The sequence below is a fragment of the Culex pipiens genome, chromosome 3, assembly GCF_016801865.2.
Source record: "Culex pipiens pallens isolate TS chromosome 3, TS_CPP_V2, whole genome shotgun sequence".
NCBI classification, from domain to species: domain Eukaryota; kingdom Metazoa; phylum Arthropoda; class Insecta; order Diptera; family Culicidae; genus Culex; species Culex pipiens.
Window position 1 is genome coordinate 139,340,554 of NC_068939.1, and position 21,254 is coordinate 139,361,807.

The window sequence follows — 21,254 nt, forward strand, 5'->3', positions numbered from 1 at the left end:
GTGCTAAGGACCATCTTTGGCGGCGTATATGAGAACGACGGATGGCGGCGGAGAATGAACCACGAACTGGCACAACTCTACAACGAACCAAGCATCCGGAAGGTCGCGAAGGCTGGACGGTTGCAGTGGGCCGGTCATGTTGCAAGGATGCCGGAACGTACCGAGCAATTGAGCCAACGGAACCAGAAGATCAATCCTGCGAAGTTGGTGTTTGTGTCGGAGCCGGTAGGAACAAGACGTAGGGGGGTGCAACGTGCGAGGTGGGTGGACCAAGTGGAGAGCGATCTAGAAAGTGTGGGTGCACCGCGAAATTGGAGACATGCAGCCATGGACCGAGCTTGTTGGCGGAGAATCGTGCAGCAGGCCAAGCTAATGGTGTAGCGCCAATAAAAGTAAGTAAGTAACATCTTCTTAGAGAAAGTTTTCTTAGGTTTTTTATAGGTTTTGATCCGGGGAATAACTTTGTACAACATTGCAAAGCGCTAGGAATTGATCCCAAAAAGATTCAGGATATTGTTTGGAGTTTACTTTTTTGGCATAACATTTTTTTCCCCTCCCGACTTTTCGGACCACTTTAGAAGAGGGGGGGGGGTGGGAGGGGGCTCTTGGCGACATTAAGTTTGAAAAATATTTGCAACGGCCTAAACAATTTTTCAAAGAATTATTGTTTCAAATAACGTATGAACACATTTGTTTTGATGGTGTGAATTGAAAGCATTATTCTATGATTTTTGCACTGAGCTCTCAATAAATTTTGAGGAAGCGATTCTCTCGACTCTGAATTGTGCGTGTAGGGAAAAAATCATTTCGGATAATCGAATCTTCGGATAATCGAATCATGAAAATTTTTTATTTTTCAATGTGTTATTTTAGATTGTAAAGCTCAAGTATGATCCTTAAATTACTTTAAAGTGAACCAAAAATGGCGCTGATGAAATTAAAAAAAAAAATGTTTAACAAGCAATCAACCACTCAAATTTGACAAAAAAAGGTCGCTGAACTGGAATTTGATGTAAAAAGTAAGAAAAAAGGAAACAACAATGTTCATGATTCGTTTATTCGAAGTCCCAAACAAACCTTCGGATAAACGAAACTTTGGATAATCGAGGCTTCGGATAATCGAGTCTGGACTATAAACCAAAGTTCAAACTAAAAAACTAAGTTTTAAAATTCTTAGCTGAACCAGCCTCCGGCTGTTAGCTCATTTATGAAGATAAATAAAAATAATCTGGGGGGTGAAAAAAGAGAATGCGTAACGTAATTTTCGAATGATCCAGCTTTGTTTACATAAAAAAGTAGGTGGTATTTCAAGCACAAGCGTGACTTTTTTCTCACACATAAATAATTTGTTTAGAAACATGAGGGGCGTATTTTTTTCCAAGTCTTTGATTAATATGAAGTGTTTTGCCCAAGGTTTCGCCAGTTTCAGCACATACACCAAAAGGCGGTTTGATAATAGAGGTCTCTTCCGGTTTTCTACTTTCAGAAGTGGGTGGAGTTTTGCGAAGTTGGTTCGGAACAAGAGCGCCCGGATGTGCAGTGAACATTTCGAGACAAAGTAGACCGTCTAGAAAAATAACAATTTGTACAAGGAAAGGAAGCGTTGCTCACCATTCATGCGGGATCAATTAATGAAGATGACCTCCGGATGGGCACTGACAAGGGAATTAGCCAGTAGAAATCAAATACCTTACAAAATTCACATTTCTCACAAAAAATTAGTCAACAAAAATTGCTTTTTACAATAATTTCCCTAATGATCGATTACAATACTTGCTGCTTCTGGCGAACAATAAAATGGTTCCACTTTGACAGATTATAAGGTTTCCGCGTTTGAGCCACTCTATTCATCCCCCAGATAATAATAAGCTATAAAATAAAAAAAAATATTTTGAAATTAACATTTATTCAATTCAATTTATTTTATTAGTAAATAATCAATTAACAATTCCGTATTTCTTATAACCTCATAGAGTTTTGGAGTTCCTTTCAACTATGATTTGAACTATAATTCATTTTGATGTAATTGGATATTCTAACAATGGGTTTGGCAAGAGAAGGAAAAATTAAAAAAAAACCTTCTCGATTTACTAAGGAAAAGGATAGAAATAGAAAAGCTTAAAACTAAATCACAGTATGTTTTGTCTATTGACGTCGAAAAACTTCGCTGCACAAGGCAGCTTATCCGTTGTAGATGTACTTCATCATCAGCTCACTGAGAGCTTGGAATTGTTCTGCCTTGTTCCGGCAGGCACGGAAGCGCGTGAGCATCTCTCCAGCAAGAGCGAAAAACTCGGGAAGCGTGAAGAGGTCATCTCCGGTGACGTCTGCTTGTCCCGGTGAAGTACCGCTCCCAGAAGCGGCTACTCTAGCGTACGAACCTCCCCAACCGGGAGGGAACGCTGGGTTGGTCGATGGAACCGCTCCGCCGCCAGCTGCTGCAGCGTTCGAGCTCGAAGTCTTCGGAGGTTGGCGGGACGCTGGCGCTTTCTTCCTCTTGTCCTGCTCCTCGAGGTACTTTTTCCGCGCGGCACAGCCACGGAAATTCGCCGTGTGGTTACCACCACAGTTCGCACACTTGACGCGCGCTTTGTGCTGCTGGGGGTTTTCCCCCAGCTGGTCTTTCCGCGGAAGATTGCACCTTTCGGTGAAGTGGGTCTCACCGCACTTTACGCACCGGGGTGGAAGATTGCAATTTCTGGAACCGTGTCCGAATTTCTGACAGCGGTGGCATTGGGCTGCGTCGGCCGGATTCTTCGTATAGAATCGCCACGTCACAAAGAAGCCGTCCAGTGCTTTGATCTGCCGTACACGGAGAGACCGGCCGGGGCAAATCTAAGAAAATCTTGGTTAATTTAACTAAAAGTATGGGTTAATTTTTTACACAGCTTATTTTCAACAATCGATTGTTGATTTTGTTAAACCAAAATTGCTGACCACCAGTTACTAAAATTAACTAAAAAAATAGTTGGAATTGCAATTTTTGTTGGTTAAATGGCCGAAAAAAATTCTAGCAGTCGACCGCTAGAATATTTTTTTCATAAAATTAACTAAAAATTTCTTGTTTTCAGCTGAAATATTGTGGAATATAGTGTTAAAAACTGGCTGGGACATTTTTTTCAACTATTTTTCAACAATTTTTTTCGTTGTATCAACCGAAATATTTTTGCATGCAGCAAATTATTAGTGGTTTATAACAAATCATTTCTTAATTAGACATAATTTATGTAAGTGTTGATATATATTTTCTTTAATTATCTAACGATATAGGCTGGGCCGAATTTCTAGCTATATTTCAACTAATGTCTTACTTGAATACAAAAAATATTCGTACATGTAGTCAATAATTAGCTGTTGTTAGCAATATTTTTATTGAATTTGCAGTAAATTTTATAACAATGCCTCACAAATTAATGCGTGTGAGTGTTTTTATTTTCGCATTTATTCTGCCTAAAAATTTAACGTTTTGTACTAATTTGTTTTTTTTTTTGCATTAAGTTGTTAAATTACTGTTAAAAAGCATCAACACACTCTCGTGAATTCCTTAAAAATAGAAACCGAGCAAAATTTTCACCAAGTTTTAAGCTTATATTTTTATTATGTTGTATAAAATAAAGTGTTGTATTCACTTACCATCACTGTGAAATCATCCGATAAGTCATCATCATCTAAAACGGTCTCAGGACACAGAATTTCCACCAAAGTGAACCTTTTGCTGCAAATAGACATTTGGAATGTATTAGTAATTTAATACAAAATTCTTAATTTCGGCTATAAACTGAAAAAAGGAACGTAAATAAATGTAATTATAATGAGAAAAGAAGAAATATCAATAATGCTACTTACCAAGCTTGCATTAATTTAACAATTACTTTTGGCAACACACTTTCACTGCATTTGATTCAATTTATTCAACGTACTCCGATTCCTGAAAAAAATATTTTGAGTTTAACTTACCAGTTTATTGAGCAGTCGTATTGCAACAAAACTTTCAAGATAGTTATTATCTTCTTTTATGTATTTTATATATTTTTTGATATTTTACTTCATCTCTATTTTTATGTTGTCATGTGTACGCATTTCTATGTATTTTATAATTGATGATTCTGAAAAAAATAATGGTTCATTAAGATTTTATCCGTCATAAGCGTGAAGCTTTTAAATGATTCAGTTTTCTAATAAGAAACACATTAGATAAATTATTGTGCAAAAGTAAACCCATACTTACTTGGATTAACCAACATTTTGTTAAATTTCCCCGGGCTGCTATATCCGTGAAGAGTTGGTCCGCATCTCCCTTCTACTGACCTCTCTTTCCATCAAACATTCTTATAACGTGTTCAACTCACTCGCATTAGAGGTCCTCATGGCGAAGGTCGTCCTCTTGCTCTTCATAGTTTATTACCTGCAAAGAAATCATCAACAAACCTACTCACCAATTCCACCTCCCCAGTTGCGACACTTTGATTTGCCATTTCAACATTAGCCAAATATTGTAATTTTCACCTTTCCCATCCTCTCACTTCACAATTAACAACACAAACTCAACAAATCGACCGCTCTCGTTCGAATCCTGACTTCAAATGACAGACGTAAACAAACCCAAGTTCATCTTTTAAATATTCAACCAATTGTTAATTATACTCAACCAAAATAATTCTTGATTTTTCTAAAACCAAAGCTAACAGTCGAGCACGTTCATTCGAGTTCGAGAAATCTGTTAGCTTTTTGCCTTTAGCATTTTCAACAAGCAGGTTATTAAATTAATACTGAATTTTGGTTAATTTAACTGAAAATTGGCAGTGACAAGTACGTTTTTGTCAAAATTTACGAAAATAAAATCAACAATTTTAATTGTTAAAATTTCTGGGCACAGTCTCTCCGTGTAGGTCCTGGATTTTGACGGACCCGCGATCGAAGTACAGGAGGTACAAGGTGTACGTACCTGTCACCGTAGTCGATTTTGAGAGCACCTTTATCTCTCGAGGCTTTACCTTGACGCCCGTCAGGTGTTCTTCCAGGTCGGAGATCGGGCGGTCCGGATATCCCTGAAGGACGATCTTCACTGGGACCTTCTCTGCAGGGTCAAATGTAAAGAATTTGAAGTTTCGCAACTTCAACTTCTTCACCACCAAGTCGAAATGCAGCTTCTTGTGGGTAATCACTTGCACAGAAGTTTTGCCAATTTTGAGACAATATTGGAGTCCCTCAAGCAACTCGTCAACATCGTCAGCCAACGTATCCAAAACAAAAATTGGAGGTGGTCGTCGTTCCTTCGGAGAGTTACCGTTTTTCTGCTTTCCTTGCTTGCGCGCAAGTTCATCATCGTCATCGTCGTCGCCAGCATTGCTGCTGTCACTGTCGGTGTTGTTTTCATCTCCACTCAGCATCTCAAATTCGTTGCTGGTGGGAACGTTGGAAGTGGTTGTTGTCGTAGTGCTGGTGGACTGCTGCTGCTGCTGCTGCTGCCCGGAAGTGCTTCCGGATGCCCGAGTCGATTGTCTCGTCCGTACTGGGGACTCACGTGGACGGTATGACACGTGTAAAAATGAAGGATCGGTGACGTCACCGGGCACGCTCCCGTGCGCGATGGCGGTCGATGCGGCGTTGGTATGTTTACCTTTCTGCACTCTGCCGGTAGATGAACTTCGCGGGTTTTTCGAGGCCGCACTCGAACTGCCTCGGCCACGGCCGGCCCTTGGCATGCTGGAGGAGCAAACTCGCGGGTAATCACAGTTAAATACGGCGTAAAAATCGAAAAGTTTGAAGAGCTCCGAACACTTGACTGTTGCTGGCTGGTGTTGCCAGTCCCGATCGAAATTAACATTTAGAATATCTTTAAACAAAGAAGTTAATCTCATTGACAAAAGTCTGAAACTTTTTCTACAAATTCATCTCCATTTTTCCCTCCGCCATTTTTTTTTCAAACCCTTTAAATTGCATTTTTTTAATGAAACTTTCATTTCCCCACTTGAATTAAATTTGCTGTCAAGATAAGTGTAAAATTTTGTTTTAATTAAAAAAATTACATTGACAAAAAATCAACGAAAAACACGTTTTATGCAAAATTTTGAGTACGTTATCAATTCGGTGTCCGTTCCTCAATTGAAATTGAAAAAGTTACTCAACCCAGCTTTAGGTTATTGGCCTTCCTCTCACTTGTAGAAAAATTAACCTAAATACGGAAAAGTAATCTTAAACCCGCTGTAACGTCATGTGTCGCAGAATGTGTCATGGAGACTTATATGGACAAACCAATAAGGGAAAGTGGGGCAAGTGTAACAAGCTTAGGAAATGCTCGTTATAACCCATTAAAAACGTTAAAAAATCTGTCAGTTTTTTTTAATCATCTTATTCCAGGTCTTGACTGAGACTTTGATAGAACAAGTTTAAAAAAATCTGTTTTTTAATGTAAAAAATTGATTTTAAAATTTTTGATTTTTCGTACGTTCTACTCAACTAGTGGGGCAAGACGAACAACCCGTTGGGGCAAGAGGAACAATGCATGAAAAAACATGCTAATTTACTAACAATTGAACTATTATCACTTAGATACATCAGATTAGGATGTATTTGAAACGTTTCTTTCATTTTTAGATTAAAAAATAATATTTTACTAAAAATTTGACCGTTTTTACGAAAAAAAAATATTACTTAGATGATAAATAGTAAATTTTCATGATATTATTCTATCGTATATGGACAATTTTTTTAACAATTGTTTATCAGTTTTCAAGAACTTTTATGTATTTTTTTCACAATAAAATATGTTGCTGCAGCAATTCGTATTTTTTTCCATACTAAAAATCCATATGGTACACTTGCCCCACCTAAACAAGATTTTTTAAAAGCTCTCTACAAAAATAACCAAAACATAAATCATACTTTATAATACGTGCAAGTCATTGGTAGGGACACTACTGATCTAGGAAAAATAGCATTTTGATAAAATGAGCCTTAAAACGAACCCTAAGCCTTATTTTTTACTTTCAAAATATTATAAGGAAACAAAGGTTTTGAAAAAAACTTCATTAAATCTTATGCCCCGTGGCGTTTACGTCGTTTTGGCGGTTATGTGGTAATAGAATCAGCTAATTGTATTGCTAGCAACAATTCCTCATACTGGAAATAATCAAAATTGTAAAAATTACGGCCTAACGAGCGATTGTTCCTCTTGCCCCATATGGTCGTCTTGCCCCACCTTCCCCTAATACAGACTAGCTATTTTGATTAAAGGGAAGCCCTCCGATAGTTTTATCCAATTGATTTGTCTTTTGTTTTCAATAAAAATATTTTGAGATATGTTGTTAAAGCCTTTATAAATTCAAAAGAACAATGCGTTATTTACACTGACCTACAAAAAATGACAAAAATGACTGCACAGGCTCAACTCGAGAGGAAGCATGAATTTGGGGTCCCCAGAAACACGTGCATTTTGAATTTTCCAAAAATAATTAGGCAGGGCCGAATTGTTTTTCTCTAAAGTTTGTATGGAGAATCAGGGCGGCTCGTTGCTGTTGCATACAAGAAACAGCACTAATTTTCCATACAAACTTTGGAGAAAACCCATTCGGCCCTGTTAAAATATGTTTGAAAAATTCAAAATGCACGTGTTTCTGGGGACCCCAAAGTTCATGCTTCCCCTCGAGTTGAGAATTTTTTTTTACAGTAAACACTAAACATACAATTTTGAGTAAAATCACTTCCTGAACAATGGCTTCCTCGTACTATTAACTGCGAGAGGTGTGTTACCAAGAAATTTCATTCATAAAAATCCTCCTGTCACGAGTCTCAGGAGCATTTCAAAACAGCTGGTTGAACCAGACTTAAAAAAGTAAACCACAACAACTGAATGTCACTCAAACGACGGTAAGCTGCGGTTGATTGGTTTTTGTTTTTGGTCACCACAAAACAGCCTGCCGGTCGTCGAATATTTACTTTCTTATTCAAGTTAATGAGTTTGAGAGCACTTTTGTGACGCAGAGACCACGAGCATTGACGGGATGGTTGTTTGCGTAGAAGGTGAGTGCGCGCGGAAGGTTCATTCATCAATTTCTGTTTGTTTCGAAGTGCGGCGGATGTACTCTAATGGGTTTGTTTGTTGAACACGATAACGTCAACCTGAGTTTGGCTTTGTTTTGACTGCTTTAGTTTAAATTGAATTTAAATTTCTTTCATTGATTTATGCTTTTTGGTCAATTCATCTTCAATTTGAACTTTATGTAAAGCCTTTCAACATTCAAAGTTGTAATAAGACAATGATTTTTACTGTGCAAGAAAACAATTGTACACAATTTACCATATCCTCTTACTCTGAAAATCATGATGCAAATTAACATGTCTATAAAAAGACCAGAAATGTTATAACAAAATTTAACCAAGTCACGTTCCCAGAGTTGAGGAGTTCGCGCTTGAATTACCATGCGTGCACCGAAACCGTATCATCAAACGGATGCGTTCAATACCAGTGATCAGTGCATCTTCCTGTCAACCACCTCGAGTGCTGCTGACATGTCAATTTCAATTTCTCTGATGCAAATATAAAACGACCCGATAAACGATCGAGAACATCAGTTGATCGGCGAATTTCTCATTAGAGTCGAGATTTCAAAATGATCAGGCGAAAGTTTGTGATTGTGCTTGTTGGAATGGTTCTACTTTCTTCAAATTTGGTGGAAAGTGTAAGTCTGGTTTGCTAAAGTTTTTAAATTTTTGATTTGAAACGAAGAAATGTTCAAACAGGCAGCCACCATGGAGCAGTTGGCGAAATCGAGTGAAATGATGCGAACCGTTTGTATGGGCAAAACGAAACCTCCCATGGACCAGGTAGAGGGACTCGGTCACGGAAAGTTTGCCGAAGGCAAGGAAATCATGTGCTACTCCAACTGTGTCCTGGAAATGATGGGAGCGGTAAGTTTCGAAAAAAGATTGATGAAAAAAATTTGCCAAACATTTTTTTTGCTCACAGATGCGAAAGGGCAAAATCAACGCCGATGGGGCCATCAAACAGGTCGATATGTTGATTCCGGCTGAAATTGGAGAACCCACCAAGAAGGCATTCGATATCTGTCGAAATGCATGTGAGTTTGCTGGGTTGCATGGTATGCACCGACTAGAAACGTAACATTTGTTCCATTTTTATTGCAGCTGACGGTGTGAAGAACAACTGCGAAGCTGCGTACGCGCTGGTCAAGTGTCTGCACAAGAATAACCCCAAATATTTCTTCGCTTAAGTGAAGTAGCTTTCGATTTTTTAAGTATTGCATTGCGAGTGGTCCTGTACTTTACGTTGTAGTTGTAGCAATATTATGATTATTCAATAAAGAATTCAAGCAAATGGTAAAACCAACCAGGATTTTGTCAGTTATTTCAAAGACATCCGAGCAGTTCTCTACGGAATCCGTCTTTTCCTTTAATTTAAATTTTTGTATTTTTTAATCCGGCTGAAACTTTTTTGGTGCCTTCGGTATGCCCAAAGAATCCATTTTGCATCATTAGTTCGTTCATATAATTTTCCATACAAATTTAGCAGCTGTCCATACAAAAATGATATGTGAAAATTCAAAAATCTGTATCTTTTGAAGGAAATTTTTCGATCGATTTGGTGTCTTCGGCAAAGTTGTAGGTATGGATATGGACTACACTGAAGAAAACAATGATACACGGTAAAAAAATTGATGCTTTTTAATTTCACTTTTTGTCACTAAAACTTGATTTGCAAAAAAAACACTATTTTTTTATATGTTTTAGAGGATATCAAATGCGAACTTTTCAGAAATTTCCAGAATGGGCAAAAAATCTTTGACCGAGTTATGATTTTTTGAATTAATACAGAATTTAAAAAAATCGAAATATTGTTCGCAAAAATTTTTCAACTTCAGTTTTCGATGTAAAATCGAATTTGCAATCAAAAAGTACATTAGTGAATTTTTGATAAAGTGCACCGTTTTAAAGTTATAGCCATTCTTAGGTAACTTTTTTGAAAACAGTAGCAGTTTTTTTTTTTTTTTTAATTAGTGCAAATGTTTGCCCACCTTGGAAAAAAATATTTTTGAAAAGCTGAGAAAATTATCTATATTTTGCTTTCTTGAATTTTGCTGATACGACCCTTAGTTGCTGAGATATTGCCATGCAAAGGTTAAAAAACAGGAAAATTGATGTTTTCTAAGTCTCACCCAAACAACTCACCATTTTCACCATTCTAAGTTGGCATTTGATGTCCTCTAAAACATATCAAAAAATAAAAAAATTAAAATTGTGTTTTTTTTTGCCAATCCAGTTTTAGTGACAAAAAGTGAAATTAAAAATCACCATTTTTTTTACCGTTTATCATATTATTTCAGTGTAGTCCATATCGATACCTACAACTTTGTCGAAGACACCGAAACGACAGATTTTTGAATTTTCACATATCATTTTTGTATGGACAGCTGCCAAATTTGTATGGAAAATTATATGAACGAACTAATGATGCAAAATGGCTTCTTTGGGCATACCAAAGGCACCAAAAAAGTTTCAGCCGGATTAAAAAATACAAAAAAAAATCGACTAACCGAAATCTCAGAGAATTGCTCAAATAGAGCCAATTTTTCCCGCATTTTTTCAACATTCCGAAAGCCATGATTTTTTGAAAAAATGCTAACATTGCCAAATGTATTTTGACTTACTTGTGCGATAGCTCAAAAGAGCATTTTTTTAGCATCTAAAACATATCCAAAAATCAGAATTTACAATAAATCGTTATTTTGGGGATTTTTATTGTAATAAGTTGAATTATTTTCTTTTAATTTTTTAAGAGTGTATCTTATTTTTCTGATAGTTCCTAAGCAATACCTACATGTTTACCAAAGACAACAAATCGATCAAAAAATACGATCTCAAGATACAGATGTTTAATATTTAACAGCCTATTTAGATGAACAGCAGGCTGACAACAGAAATATGGATTTAAGGGACACTCCTTGCTTGATTCCTCAGCAAAGCACTTTGCACTCTTCGACAAAATTGTAAAATCACGCTCTTGACAAAAGTTTCCCACGACTAACACATTTTTCTGGAAAAAAAACATATTTTTTAATATAAGCTGTTTATCACAAAATTTCAAGATAAGTATTTAAATTATTTTCTTAATTTGTTGAAAAAACTAACTTAAACTAAAATGCAAAAGCGAAATTTCCAATTAATGTTCTGGGAATTGCTTATCTCTGGAGCAACATTTGAAAAGGGCGCATAAGCATTTGGACAACTGCAACTATTTTGCAATTTGCCAGGCAACAGGCAACTATTTTACAAAACCCATAGTGTTAAATGGTAGCTGGGGAGGTCAACTATTGTTTCCTATTTCGAACTTCGAGAAAAAGTTATCTGAAGCTTGAGAAAGAGCAAAATAGATCAAACTGTCAAAATGCTTATCCGCCTTTTTCTCGTGTTGCTCCAAATCTGTGGTCCTGTTATGAAAAGATTAAAATTTTAGTTTTCAATTTGATTTATAATAGAAAAATATACGTTATAGGGGAAATATACAAATTTTCGTCGTTTTTGCTTTTTGACCTATCCTCCAAGGGTTTCCAGAAGCGTTTATTACTTGCCAGTCTGCCAATTAATTACTCAAATTACTGGTCCAAAATGATTAATTACAACAATTACTTAATTACTTTTCACTACAATAAAAAACATTTAATTTAAATTTAAGTATTCATTTCTACGGTTCTAAGATAAATTATTTATAAATAGCTCATTCGATAGCTCTTTCAAAAATTATGCTGTTTGTTTTTTTTTTGTACCAATCTGGATATTGTGAATTTCGCGTATAATTTTTATTGAAAATAGCTATAGGCGATCAAACGTCAAAAATGCCCCGCACTAGAGGGCGCTGAAACTTTGGGTGATGTTTACATAATATCCTACAGCGAGTCAATTTGTTTGAAATTTGTAATTGTTTTATTTTATTATAAAATTGACATTAGTATTTAATTATACCATTTTCAGGTAAAAATAAGTTGCTCAATTGATATGAACAATACTATTTGCTTTATGGCCAATTTAACCTGGTCATAATCTGATTCGAAATTCCATTATGTTTCATGTTTCAATCAACCGTACCTTTATCAATCAATTGCAAAAGATGAAAAAATACTGTACTGCTTAACTTCAATATATGAATTTTAATATAATTGATTAATAATTTAAAATTGTTTTCAGTTTATTGCAAGCCGAATGCCATTTAAATATAGAAGTTGTTTGAAAAAAGGCCCCCTGATTTTTCGAGCCAAAAAAAAAACTTTGACAAATATTTGCAGCGGCTCTTCATGAAAATTGTGAAATTCATCAAAATAACGTTAAGTTTTAAAATGTTTTTCAAACATTGGTTTGACATTACTTTGCATGTTTTTTTCTCAAGCAAATTAAAAAAAATCCGTTACTGAAAATACGAATAATGTGAAATCGACGCCAACATTTCAAAAAGCATCATGTACAAACCATGCGTTTTGAGAAAAACGCACTTGAATGATGAGCATCCATTTTCAATTCCCATTTTAATATAAAAGCAAAATAAGATGTTCTAATGATAACAAACGATGAAAAACGTTGCTTTTATGGATACTTGATCATCCAAAATCAATAAAACATTATTTCCGTAATTTTATTTGAGAAAAACAAACATAACTTCTTTTGAAATCACCAACGTGTATATCACCCTGCTGTCATTGAGGGGGACGCTTTGTTATCATTCGATTTTCTTCGCCGAATGTACATGGCGCTTTTTTCATGATGCTTTTTTTTCGTTACGAGGATCATGTAGTCTTTTGTTTGACAGGTTGACAGGGCTATATAAACAGGGACTGCTGATGGCAGAGATTTTGTTTATGTTACTTTATTTAAAATCGTGACTAAACAGACTTTACTGAAGTAACTTTTGCTCATTTTTGGTGGAGAGGTAGCTTATTAGGAGTACTTTCAGAATATGCAATAACCCAGAAAGTGTCAAAATGTACATGTTGCTTTTTGAAATGTTACCGTCGAAATGTGACATTTACATTGGATTTAATTTCTGCATCTGAATATTCGTCGATTTTGATTACGCTGAGTTTGATTTTTAACATTGAAACATTTGTCTCAGAAATGTTTGGAAATTTTTCGGGAAAATAACATAGCTCTTAATAGAGAGATATAATAGGACTGTCAATTTCTGTAGATTATGAAAAAATATAAAATACATATTTTATTTTTATGATTTTTAAATGGCTATCACTTGAAATCTTTGTTTTTATCAATGATAATCAGGTACATTTTGGTTTTTAACATTTGATCCACATAAACTTCAAATAATTTTGATTGCCTATCAGAAGGAAAAGCATAAAAAATTAATCAATTATAATGTAGCTCCTGCAAAAAAAAAAAAAAACATATTTTTATAATTACTTAATAAAAATGAATAGATTTTGGTTTCACAAAACATTTTTCGCTGGGTAATATGTCATGGCGTTGCCTTTTGTTGTTAGTCAGCTTCGATAAACAAGGCCTTCGCCATACAGAAGCAGTCTTTTTTAATCTTTGTGTTTCATTCTTATTTGAAATTAATAAAATACTGTTAAAATAGATTATAGATACAAAGTAAATAGTTTCGTTGAAGAAGTACAATTTAAAAAAAGGCAATTACTTTAATTACTCAAAAATTACTTTAATTACCAATTAATTACTTAAAATTACTCTGATTATCATGAATTACTAAGTAATTAAAGAATTACCTAATTACCAGCTAAAAAACAAAGTAATTATCAATTACTTGCCAGTCTGAGGCTTTCCTGGAAACCCTTGCTATCCTCGACACTTTTGCAGTTTGGCGCTATTCAAACAACACTTTCAGATACATCAACAATAGAGAGTTGCTTGCTCCATTTTTCAGTGCGATATTTATTACTTTTAAACAGTCAAAACACTTTTTGAAAATTAGTAGTTCATGATCAAAGTTATGATAAGCTGATAATAGAAATGGGCCGAGAAAGGGTTTGTTTCCCCTATGATTAGGGTTAGTGAATTTTCACGATTTCGCGGACAGCGTGAAATTCGTGAAATTCCACAATTTCCGCGAAATCCCGTGAAATTTATGGATTTTCTGAAATCAGATCATTATAAAGGTTTTAAGTAAAAATTTGATCAGTTTTCAATTGAAAAATGGATATTAAGTTTAGATTAACATTAAAATACGTATTTTTTTAATCATTGAATGTTACCAAAATGAAACATGAGACAAGTATGATTGAAGATATGCTGATTGCACATTTTATTTAATGAAAAAATGTATATTTAAAAATAAAATTACACTCAACCCCCGGTGGTTGGTCACTTTTTCGTTTGACACTTTTTTAGTTTGTACACCGTTGGTTGGTCAAAGTCAAACGAAAAAGTGACGAACTGTCACTTTTTACACGGCACTCACGCACACTATCAAAACAAACGTTTGATAGTGTGTGTGAACTCCGTGTAAAAGGGGTGTCAAACTAAAAAGTGACCCCGTTCGTTTGACAACAGTTGGTGTCAAACCATCGGGGTTCGAGTGTATGTGTAATTGATTGTAAACATATTTTTTTTTGTTTTTTGAGCGTTTTAAATTAAATTTGCAACTTTTAAGCTTTTTCCAAATTTTTAGTTTTTTAACAACTGTAGCACTGTGGGATTCTGAAGCTTAAATTAATTTATTTAATTTTGTTGTTTAAGCATTGTGTAAAATTATTATCTCTAGCTGAGATGTGAACTACCGTTGAACAGCTAACGAATTCAAGAGTTTGCGGGTGCTTAAATAAGTTAAGTTATAAATATTTTCATAATATTATTATTTTTTTATTATTACAGTCCATTTAACTGTACAATTTTATAAAGTTTTGATGGATACTTTTTGCTATAATTTAACTTTGAAACGTTTATTGAAAACAGAAGGGCATTCAATTGAAAATAAACGCATTTTCCTTTATATCTTGACACTTTTAGCTCGTTTGAAATAATTTAGAATATAAGTAAAATTCACATGTAGATTTTTTTCTTTTTTTTTTCGTGGAACTAAGGATAGTGTTAATGAGTTACGTAAATTCTTTGTTATAACAATTCGAGTACTGAGGTATAGATCCAGAAGACAATTTTTAATTAAAACTTTGTTTATTCAAGATTGAATGACTTGGATTTAAAAATAGTATTCTAATCTCAAAAATCAGCCCTTTTCTGAAATCCCCGTGGAGTCTGGCTAAAAATCACTTAGCTCTGATGGTTATTATATAATAAAGTGTACAAAATTCTTTCCGGTTGTTTAACATATTTTTTAATATGTTATTTTAAAAAAATCCACGTTCCGTGACATTTCCGTGAAATTTTGTGTTTTCGGATAGAGGTCCCCGTGAAAATTGCATTTTTTTAGCGTGAAAAATCACTAAGCCTACCTATGATGTTTTTGTTTCAATGATTGATTTTTATTCCTAAGTTTTTATGACCTTTTATTTTTTAGGTGAATATTTTAAAGGGTTGGCCCAATTGATAATAAAAAATTACCTTTAAAAGTAAAATAAAGATGTTAAAATAAAATAATTATAAATTTCAAATGCATTTCCCAAGTTGATAGCATCTTAGGCATGTTAGGACCCATTCGAAAAAAAAAATAATGGAAAAAAAATCTGTGATCAGTGTATACTTAAAAACATGCAAGAGCCCCGAATTTCAGCAAAATCTTTACTTCTGAATTTTGCGATTTCCTTCAATTTAAATATCAAGTAATTTGATGGGAAAACAAAAATCTCAAGAAAAAATTGAAATTTACAGTGAAAATTCATTTACCCTAATTAATAACAAATAATACACACATTATTTAACTGAGAAAACAAGTAACAAAAAATATCATTATTTTGTTTCATTCAACCAAGAAAACAAAACATTACTGCCTGTTCAAGCTCCCACAGGATTACTAGAAAACTTGTTCCTGGCACAACTCACATTCCCATTAGTATTTCCAACAAATCCCGCCCCATAAAATAAAAACAAAGCCCCTTTTCGATAAAGCACGTCCGTACTCACCGTTTTCTCGTTCCTTGAACTCCTTTCCTTTCGCTCAGCACAGACAGAAGGCAAACCACAAGATTTTGTTTTCACAGCTTCCGCGGTTCCCAAAATTAAATCCCACACTTCCAGCCCACTTCCCACTCTGTTGTTCCGCAAAACCTTCCTCTGGAACGTTCATTATCTGCCCGATCAACGCGGGCCGTTGAACAGGGTCATGAATAAGGATTTCCTCCTCGTGCGCTGGCGGGAGTTCAAAGGGTCGACTTGCGGTCTACTGGCGCGGTTTGGTGGGGCCGACCACAAATCCCTTCCCTGGCGGAATCAACTTTTGTTCGCCGGGGACCGTCCCTCAGGCACAATTAAACTTTGCTTTTTCTCTGCTCCGTTTGCCAGCTGCATCACACTTTGAACCTTGAACCACTTTCGGCCAGGGGTGGAAAACACTCGCGGATGAGTTTTGGGTTTTCTTCTATTCAATCACTCAGCTAAAAACAATGATTATGGTAGACGTCAACTGCACTCACTAATGATGTAACGATGTATTTGATTTGTAAACAGTAACTTTAAACCACTTTTAAGCTACATGGAACCTCTCCGAGTTGATCATCTCAACAAACTTCAACCAGAGATGGAAAAAAGTCCGCACGAACGATGTTTTTCCTTCTTCAAATAACTCAGTTTTAGAAACCATCACAATAGACAACTTTTTCGACCTGTGTAGTAGGTAACATTAAACTACTTCAAGTTGAACTCTTCAACGCTGTTCAACCAGAGATGGAAAACACTCACTCGTTAACGTTGCAACAACGATCATTTGGGATATTTATGCAACCACGAAAGTAACTTTAGTGTTAAGTTCAAGTTGAACCCTCCAACCCTGCCGTTGAGAGGAGGGCACTTCTTCAAACACGAACTATTCCTCTTATCTCAAAGAGAGAGATAGAGCACTGCCTTCACAGTGAAAGTAGCTTCCTCCCGACGCGAACTCATGGCTTGGACAGCTTCCTCATAGCAATTGCCATTGTTTCACCAACTATTCACAATTTCTGCCTTCGTTCGCGAAAAGCTCAAGTTCGCTCCAAACCTCACCACACACTTATTTTTAAAACCCTCTCCGTGACGTTCCGCGGCCAATTTCCGACTGGATGACAAAAATCTTTGGAAAAATGGTCCATACGTGACTGTGGCCACCACCGTCGGATGACCTCCGCGCCATGGAATGAGGAGGGGAGCGGCCCCAAGATCTGCTACGCTACGGTTGGCTCTAGAGTGCGTAGGTGGAGCAATCTTTCACTGGCTGCTGCTGGCCTCCAAGGGTGGTAAAGTGGAGACGCACGGTGCTACATGGGTTAAATGTTCGAGAGGTGGTTTTCGCACGCGCTGCTCGGGGTGTTGTGATGTCTGAAAGCAATAAATAAGATCAAATGAGCGAAGGTTGTTGGCGGCGCGCCGCGGCGATGCGGAGAGATGGGCCGGGATAATATTTTGAGAATCGTGCGAGGGGACAGATCGAGAAGCTGTGAGGTGTGCTGGGTTTGGCTTGTTCTGGATTATTCGCTTGGTGAGAAAATGTTTTTATGAAGTTAAAATAATAAGGAAATGAAAACAAAGATTATAATAAGAATAATTATTTCTGCTTGGAAGTTTTCATGACAGTAAGCTGTATTTGTAAGCTATCAAATTTGGGATTTTTTTTGGTGATTTTGGTATGTCCAAAGAAGCCATTATGCATCATAAGTTTGTCCATATAATTTTCCATATAAATTTGATAGTTGTCGTATCTTTTGAAGATTTTTTTTATCGATTTGGTGTTTTCGGCAAAATTGTAAGTTAGATATGGACAACAGTAAAAAAAAGGTACACGGTAAACAAATTTAGGTGATTTTTTATTTAACTTTTTTTCACTAAAAGTTGATTTGCAAAAAAACACTATTTTTATTAATTTTTCATTTTATGATATGTTTTAGGCGACATCAAATGCCAACTTTTCAGAAATTTCCAGGTTGTGCAAAAAATCTTTGACCGAGTTATGTTTTTTTGAATCAATACTGATTTTTTTTTAAAATCGAAATATTGGTTGCAAAACATTTTCAACTTCATTTTTCGATGTAAAATCAAATTTGCTATCAAACAGTACTTTAGTGAAATTTTGATTAAGTGCACCATATTCAAGTTAATGCCATTTTAGGCAAAATATTAGCAGTTTTTTTAATTAGTGCACATGTTTGCCAATTTTTGAAAAAAATATTTTTGAAAAGCTGAGAAAATTCTTATATTTTGCTTTTTTGAACTTTTTTGATACGACACTTAGGGTACGTTATCCATTAGTGGACCCCTTTCCTATAGTGGACCCTCTGAAGGGTTTTTGATGAAAAATTCAATAAAATCACAATTTCAAGCGTGTTGTTGTCTGCAAATCTTTTATTTGGCATGTTCAGCATCATTTAAAACAGGGGTGCTCAAAGTTTTTGTATAGCGGGCCAAATTTGAAGCTAAAATAAGTTTGCGGGCCATATGTGAAAAATTGTTATTATTTGATACAATTTAGTTACCGTAAAACGGGGTGACTTTGATAGCCGGGGTGACTTTGATAGGTATGCGATTGAAAGAGCCACGAAATCAACATTTCCATGCAAAAAAAGTGTTTTAAAATCACGCATCATTGATTTTCAATCGCATGTTTAAAAAAACCTAGTTTTGAAAGATTTTTGTTTGCGGTTCAAAATATTTTTCAACTGGTTCAATCATGCTTAAAATTATTATCAACACAGGAAAATGTATTTTAAATTATTTTCAGTCGATTGCACGTCTTATTCCATTGAAATTTACAGGTTTTTGAAAAAAAAGTGTTTTGTTCCCTGATATTTCGAGCCATTTTATAAGGGGGTCCCAACTATTATGATAAATCGTTGCAAATGGATATTGTATTTTCAACAATTATTCTTCCAATTTCAATAACATATGAATTAATTTTGGTCTGCCTCAATCAAATTTTAATAAGTACCCATGTTTTTTGCTATTTTTTTAAATTTTCTACTTTAATCAAGTTTGAATGATTTATAACTAATTTTCAGAAATGTTTGTTGAAAATTTTGACGAAATAACAATTTTCAATCTCTTTAAACTTTAAATAAGATAGATTTTTCAACACAAATTATTTGTGTCGACTTTTATATTACCGTCGTCTTAAAAATTCAGAAATTTGCATGATACAATCTCACCCCAGACCCAATATAACTTCTGTTGACGATACCAAAAATATAAAGGTTCCCAAAAACTAAAACTAAACCTTAATTTTCAAAAATTATAAAATCACTTTACAGATGGGTCAAAGGGCCATTTTACATGATCTTTCAAAATGGACCCGCGGGCCACAAAAAATCAACTCGCGGGCCACGTTTGGCCCGCGGGCCATACTTTGGTCACCCCTGATTTAAAACAATGTTGACTGACATTGAATTGTCCTTTTCACCAGAATAAGTGTTTTGAGTTCGACATCTGAAATCAGCCATGGCCACTAGCATTTTCACAACAAAACTGCATTTATATTTTATGATTGAATTAACTATCCAATCACTTTTTGACTGATTTTTTAACTTCAGCAAGTCGAAATAATGTAAGTTTAAGGAACTTTACTAAAATAAAGCGAAGAACTGCTCATTTTCGAGCAAAAATTAGGGGGGTCCAATATAGGACAACGAAAATCCAAACTTTTCCAAAAGTGGACCCCGTTAATTTAACCTTCAAAAATGAAGAAAACTGTGTATTTAAGCAAAAGTTTCTCTTAAACATACAATAAATGCTTGTTGTTATCAACCTTAACGCATATTTTTTCAATTATGAGTATAAATATAGCTGTTTTCATGTTAAAAGTACAAAAATGCTGATTCCGTAAGAATTCATAATTAATCAAAACTATAGTTAATTGTACTTAACTGAAGCATAATAATTGCAGTTTTAAATGATATTTTATAATAATAAATCAATAACAAAACATTTTTTTTAAATAAACATGCTTGGTTTTATCAGCAACTGTAAACAAATCTATTGTTTAGTTTCGGTCAACCATTTATGTAATTAATATGGGAAAATTTGTATCAAAATTACTTTTTTAAATTATTTTTATGTTTACAGTGGTTTTCGAAACGTTTTCTCCGATCTTTTTCGGGAATAAATGTGTTTAAATGTCTGTTTGGTTTTATTGTTGTTTGAAGCCAAATTTGTTAACAAAACATATTTGTTTATGATAAAAAGTGAGCAGAATCCATCTTTTATTCATTATATCTATCTTTAGACCTACACCATGCATCAAAACATCAAATATCGGTTAAATTTGGTATAAACATAACAGTTTGCCTATAGTGGACCCGGGTCCACAATCGGATTATGGACACAGGTCCACTGTAGAAAAGGGGGTCCTTAACAGGCAAAAAAAACTTTTTTTTGAAATGGCTATTTTGCTGCTCAAATACACATAATTTATTAAACAAACAGTCAAAATTGTTCAAAAGACTTCAGATTTCATTGTTTTGTACAAAGGGATATGACAAAGTGCTTAAAATATTGAAAATTTGTGAAAAATGTGATTTGGCTCTACTAGGGGGTCCACTAATGGTTAAAATACCCTAGTTGCTGAGATATTGCCATGCAAAGATTTAAAAACAGGAAAATTGATGTTTTCTAAGTCTCACACAAACAACCCACCATTTTCTAACGTCGATATCTCAGCAACTAATGGTCCGATTTACAATGTCAATATATTAACAATTTTGAAATTTTCCGATCCTTTCGAAAACAATATTTTCAAAAAAATTAAATCAAGACTAACATTTCAAAAAGACCAAACATTCATTTATCTCAGCAATCAGAGGTCCAATCTTCAATGTCTCTTAGACAATTTTATAGCAATTTTTTTTTAATTAAAGAAAATATATTTTTAGAAATGGTTACTCACTATTTTATAAAATCGAAAAACTGCAAATATTTCACTTAAATCAAACTTTCGGTGGCTTTATCTTGAAAACAGAGCCCTTTATCAAAAAATCTGTAGGGCACTTTTCGATTGGAAATTCAATTTTACGTTAAAAAATAACGTCAAATTTGTTTTTGCATAAAATATCTATTTTTTCTAAAATCATTATTTTTTCAAAAAATCATAACTCGGCGGCAGATTTTTTGACCATGTTTCTCTAAAACTTGCGAGTTTTTGT

The 21,254-nt window shown here is 34.7% G+C and overlaps 2 protein-coding genes across 2 annotated transcripts in view; one reads left to right on the forward strand and one right to left on the reverse strand.

The window, feature by feature from the left end:
* LOC120417343 (uncharacterized) overlaps window positions 1–16,528 on the reverse strand; it is a 226,774-nt gene extending 210,246 nt beyond the window's left edge. The window contains exon 1 of the mRNA XM_052711044.1: window positions 16,060–16,528. The gene's annotated coding sequence lies outside the window, so the exon portion shown is untranslated. The remainder of the gene's footprint in view (window positions 1–16,059) is intronic.
* On the forward strand, window positions 8,528–9,349 carry LOC120421238 (general odorant-binding protein 72). The gene is made up of 4 exons (XM_039584437.2): window positions 8,528–8,681; window positions 8,743–8,910; window positions 8,969–9,080; window positions 9,148–9,349. The coding sequence occupies exons 1-4, from the start codon at window positions 8,613–8,615 to the stop codon at window positions 9,231–9,233; spliced, it is 435 nt and encodes a 144-aa protein (XP_039440371.1). The 5' UTR covers window positions 8,528–8,612; the 3' UTR covers window positions 9,234–9,349.
* Window positions 16,529–21,254: the final 4,726 nt, after the last annotated feature.

Bases quoted from the DNA above. Each gene is read 5' to 3' on its own strand.
- LOC120421238 (XM_039584437.2), top strand. From the start codon at position 8,613: ATGATCAGGCGAAAGTTTGTGATTGTGCTTGTTGGAATGGTTCTACTT. The intron at 8,911-8,968 runs GTAAGTTTCGAA...TTTTGCTCACAG, and splicing joins TCCTGGAAATGATGGGAGCG to ATGCGAAAGGGCAAAATCAA. The intron at 9,081-9,147 runs GTGAGTTTGCTG...TTTTTATTGCAG, and splicing joins CGATATCTGTCGAAATGCAT to CTGACGGTGTGAAGAACAAC.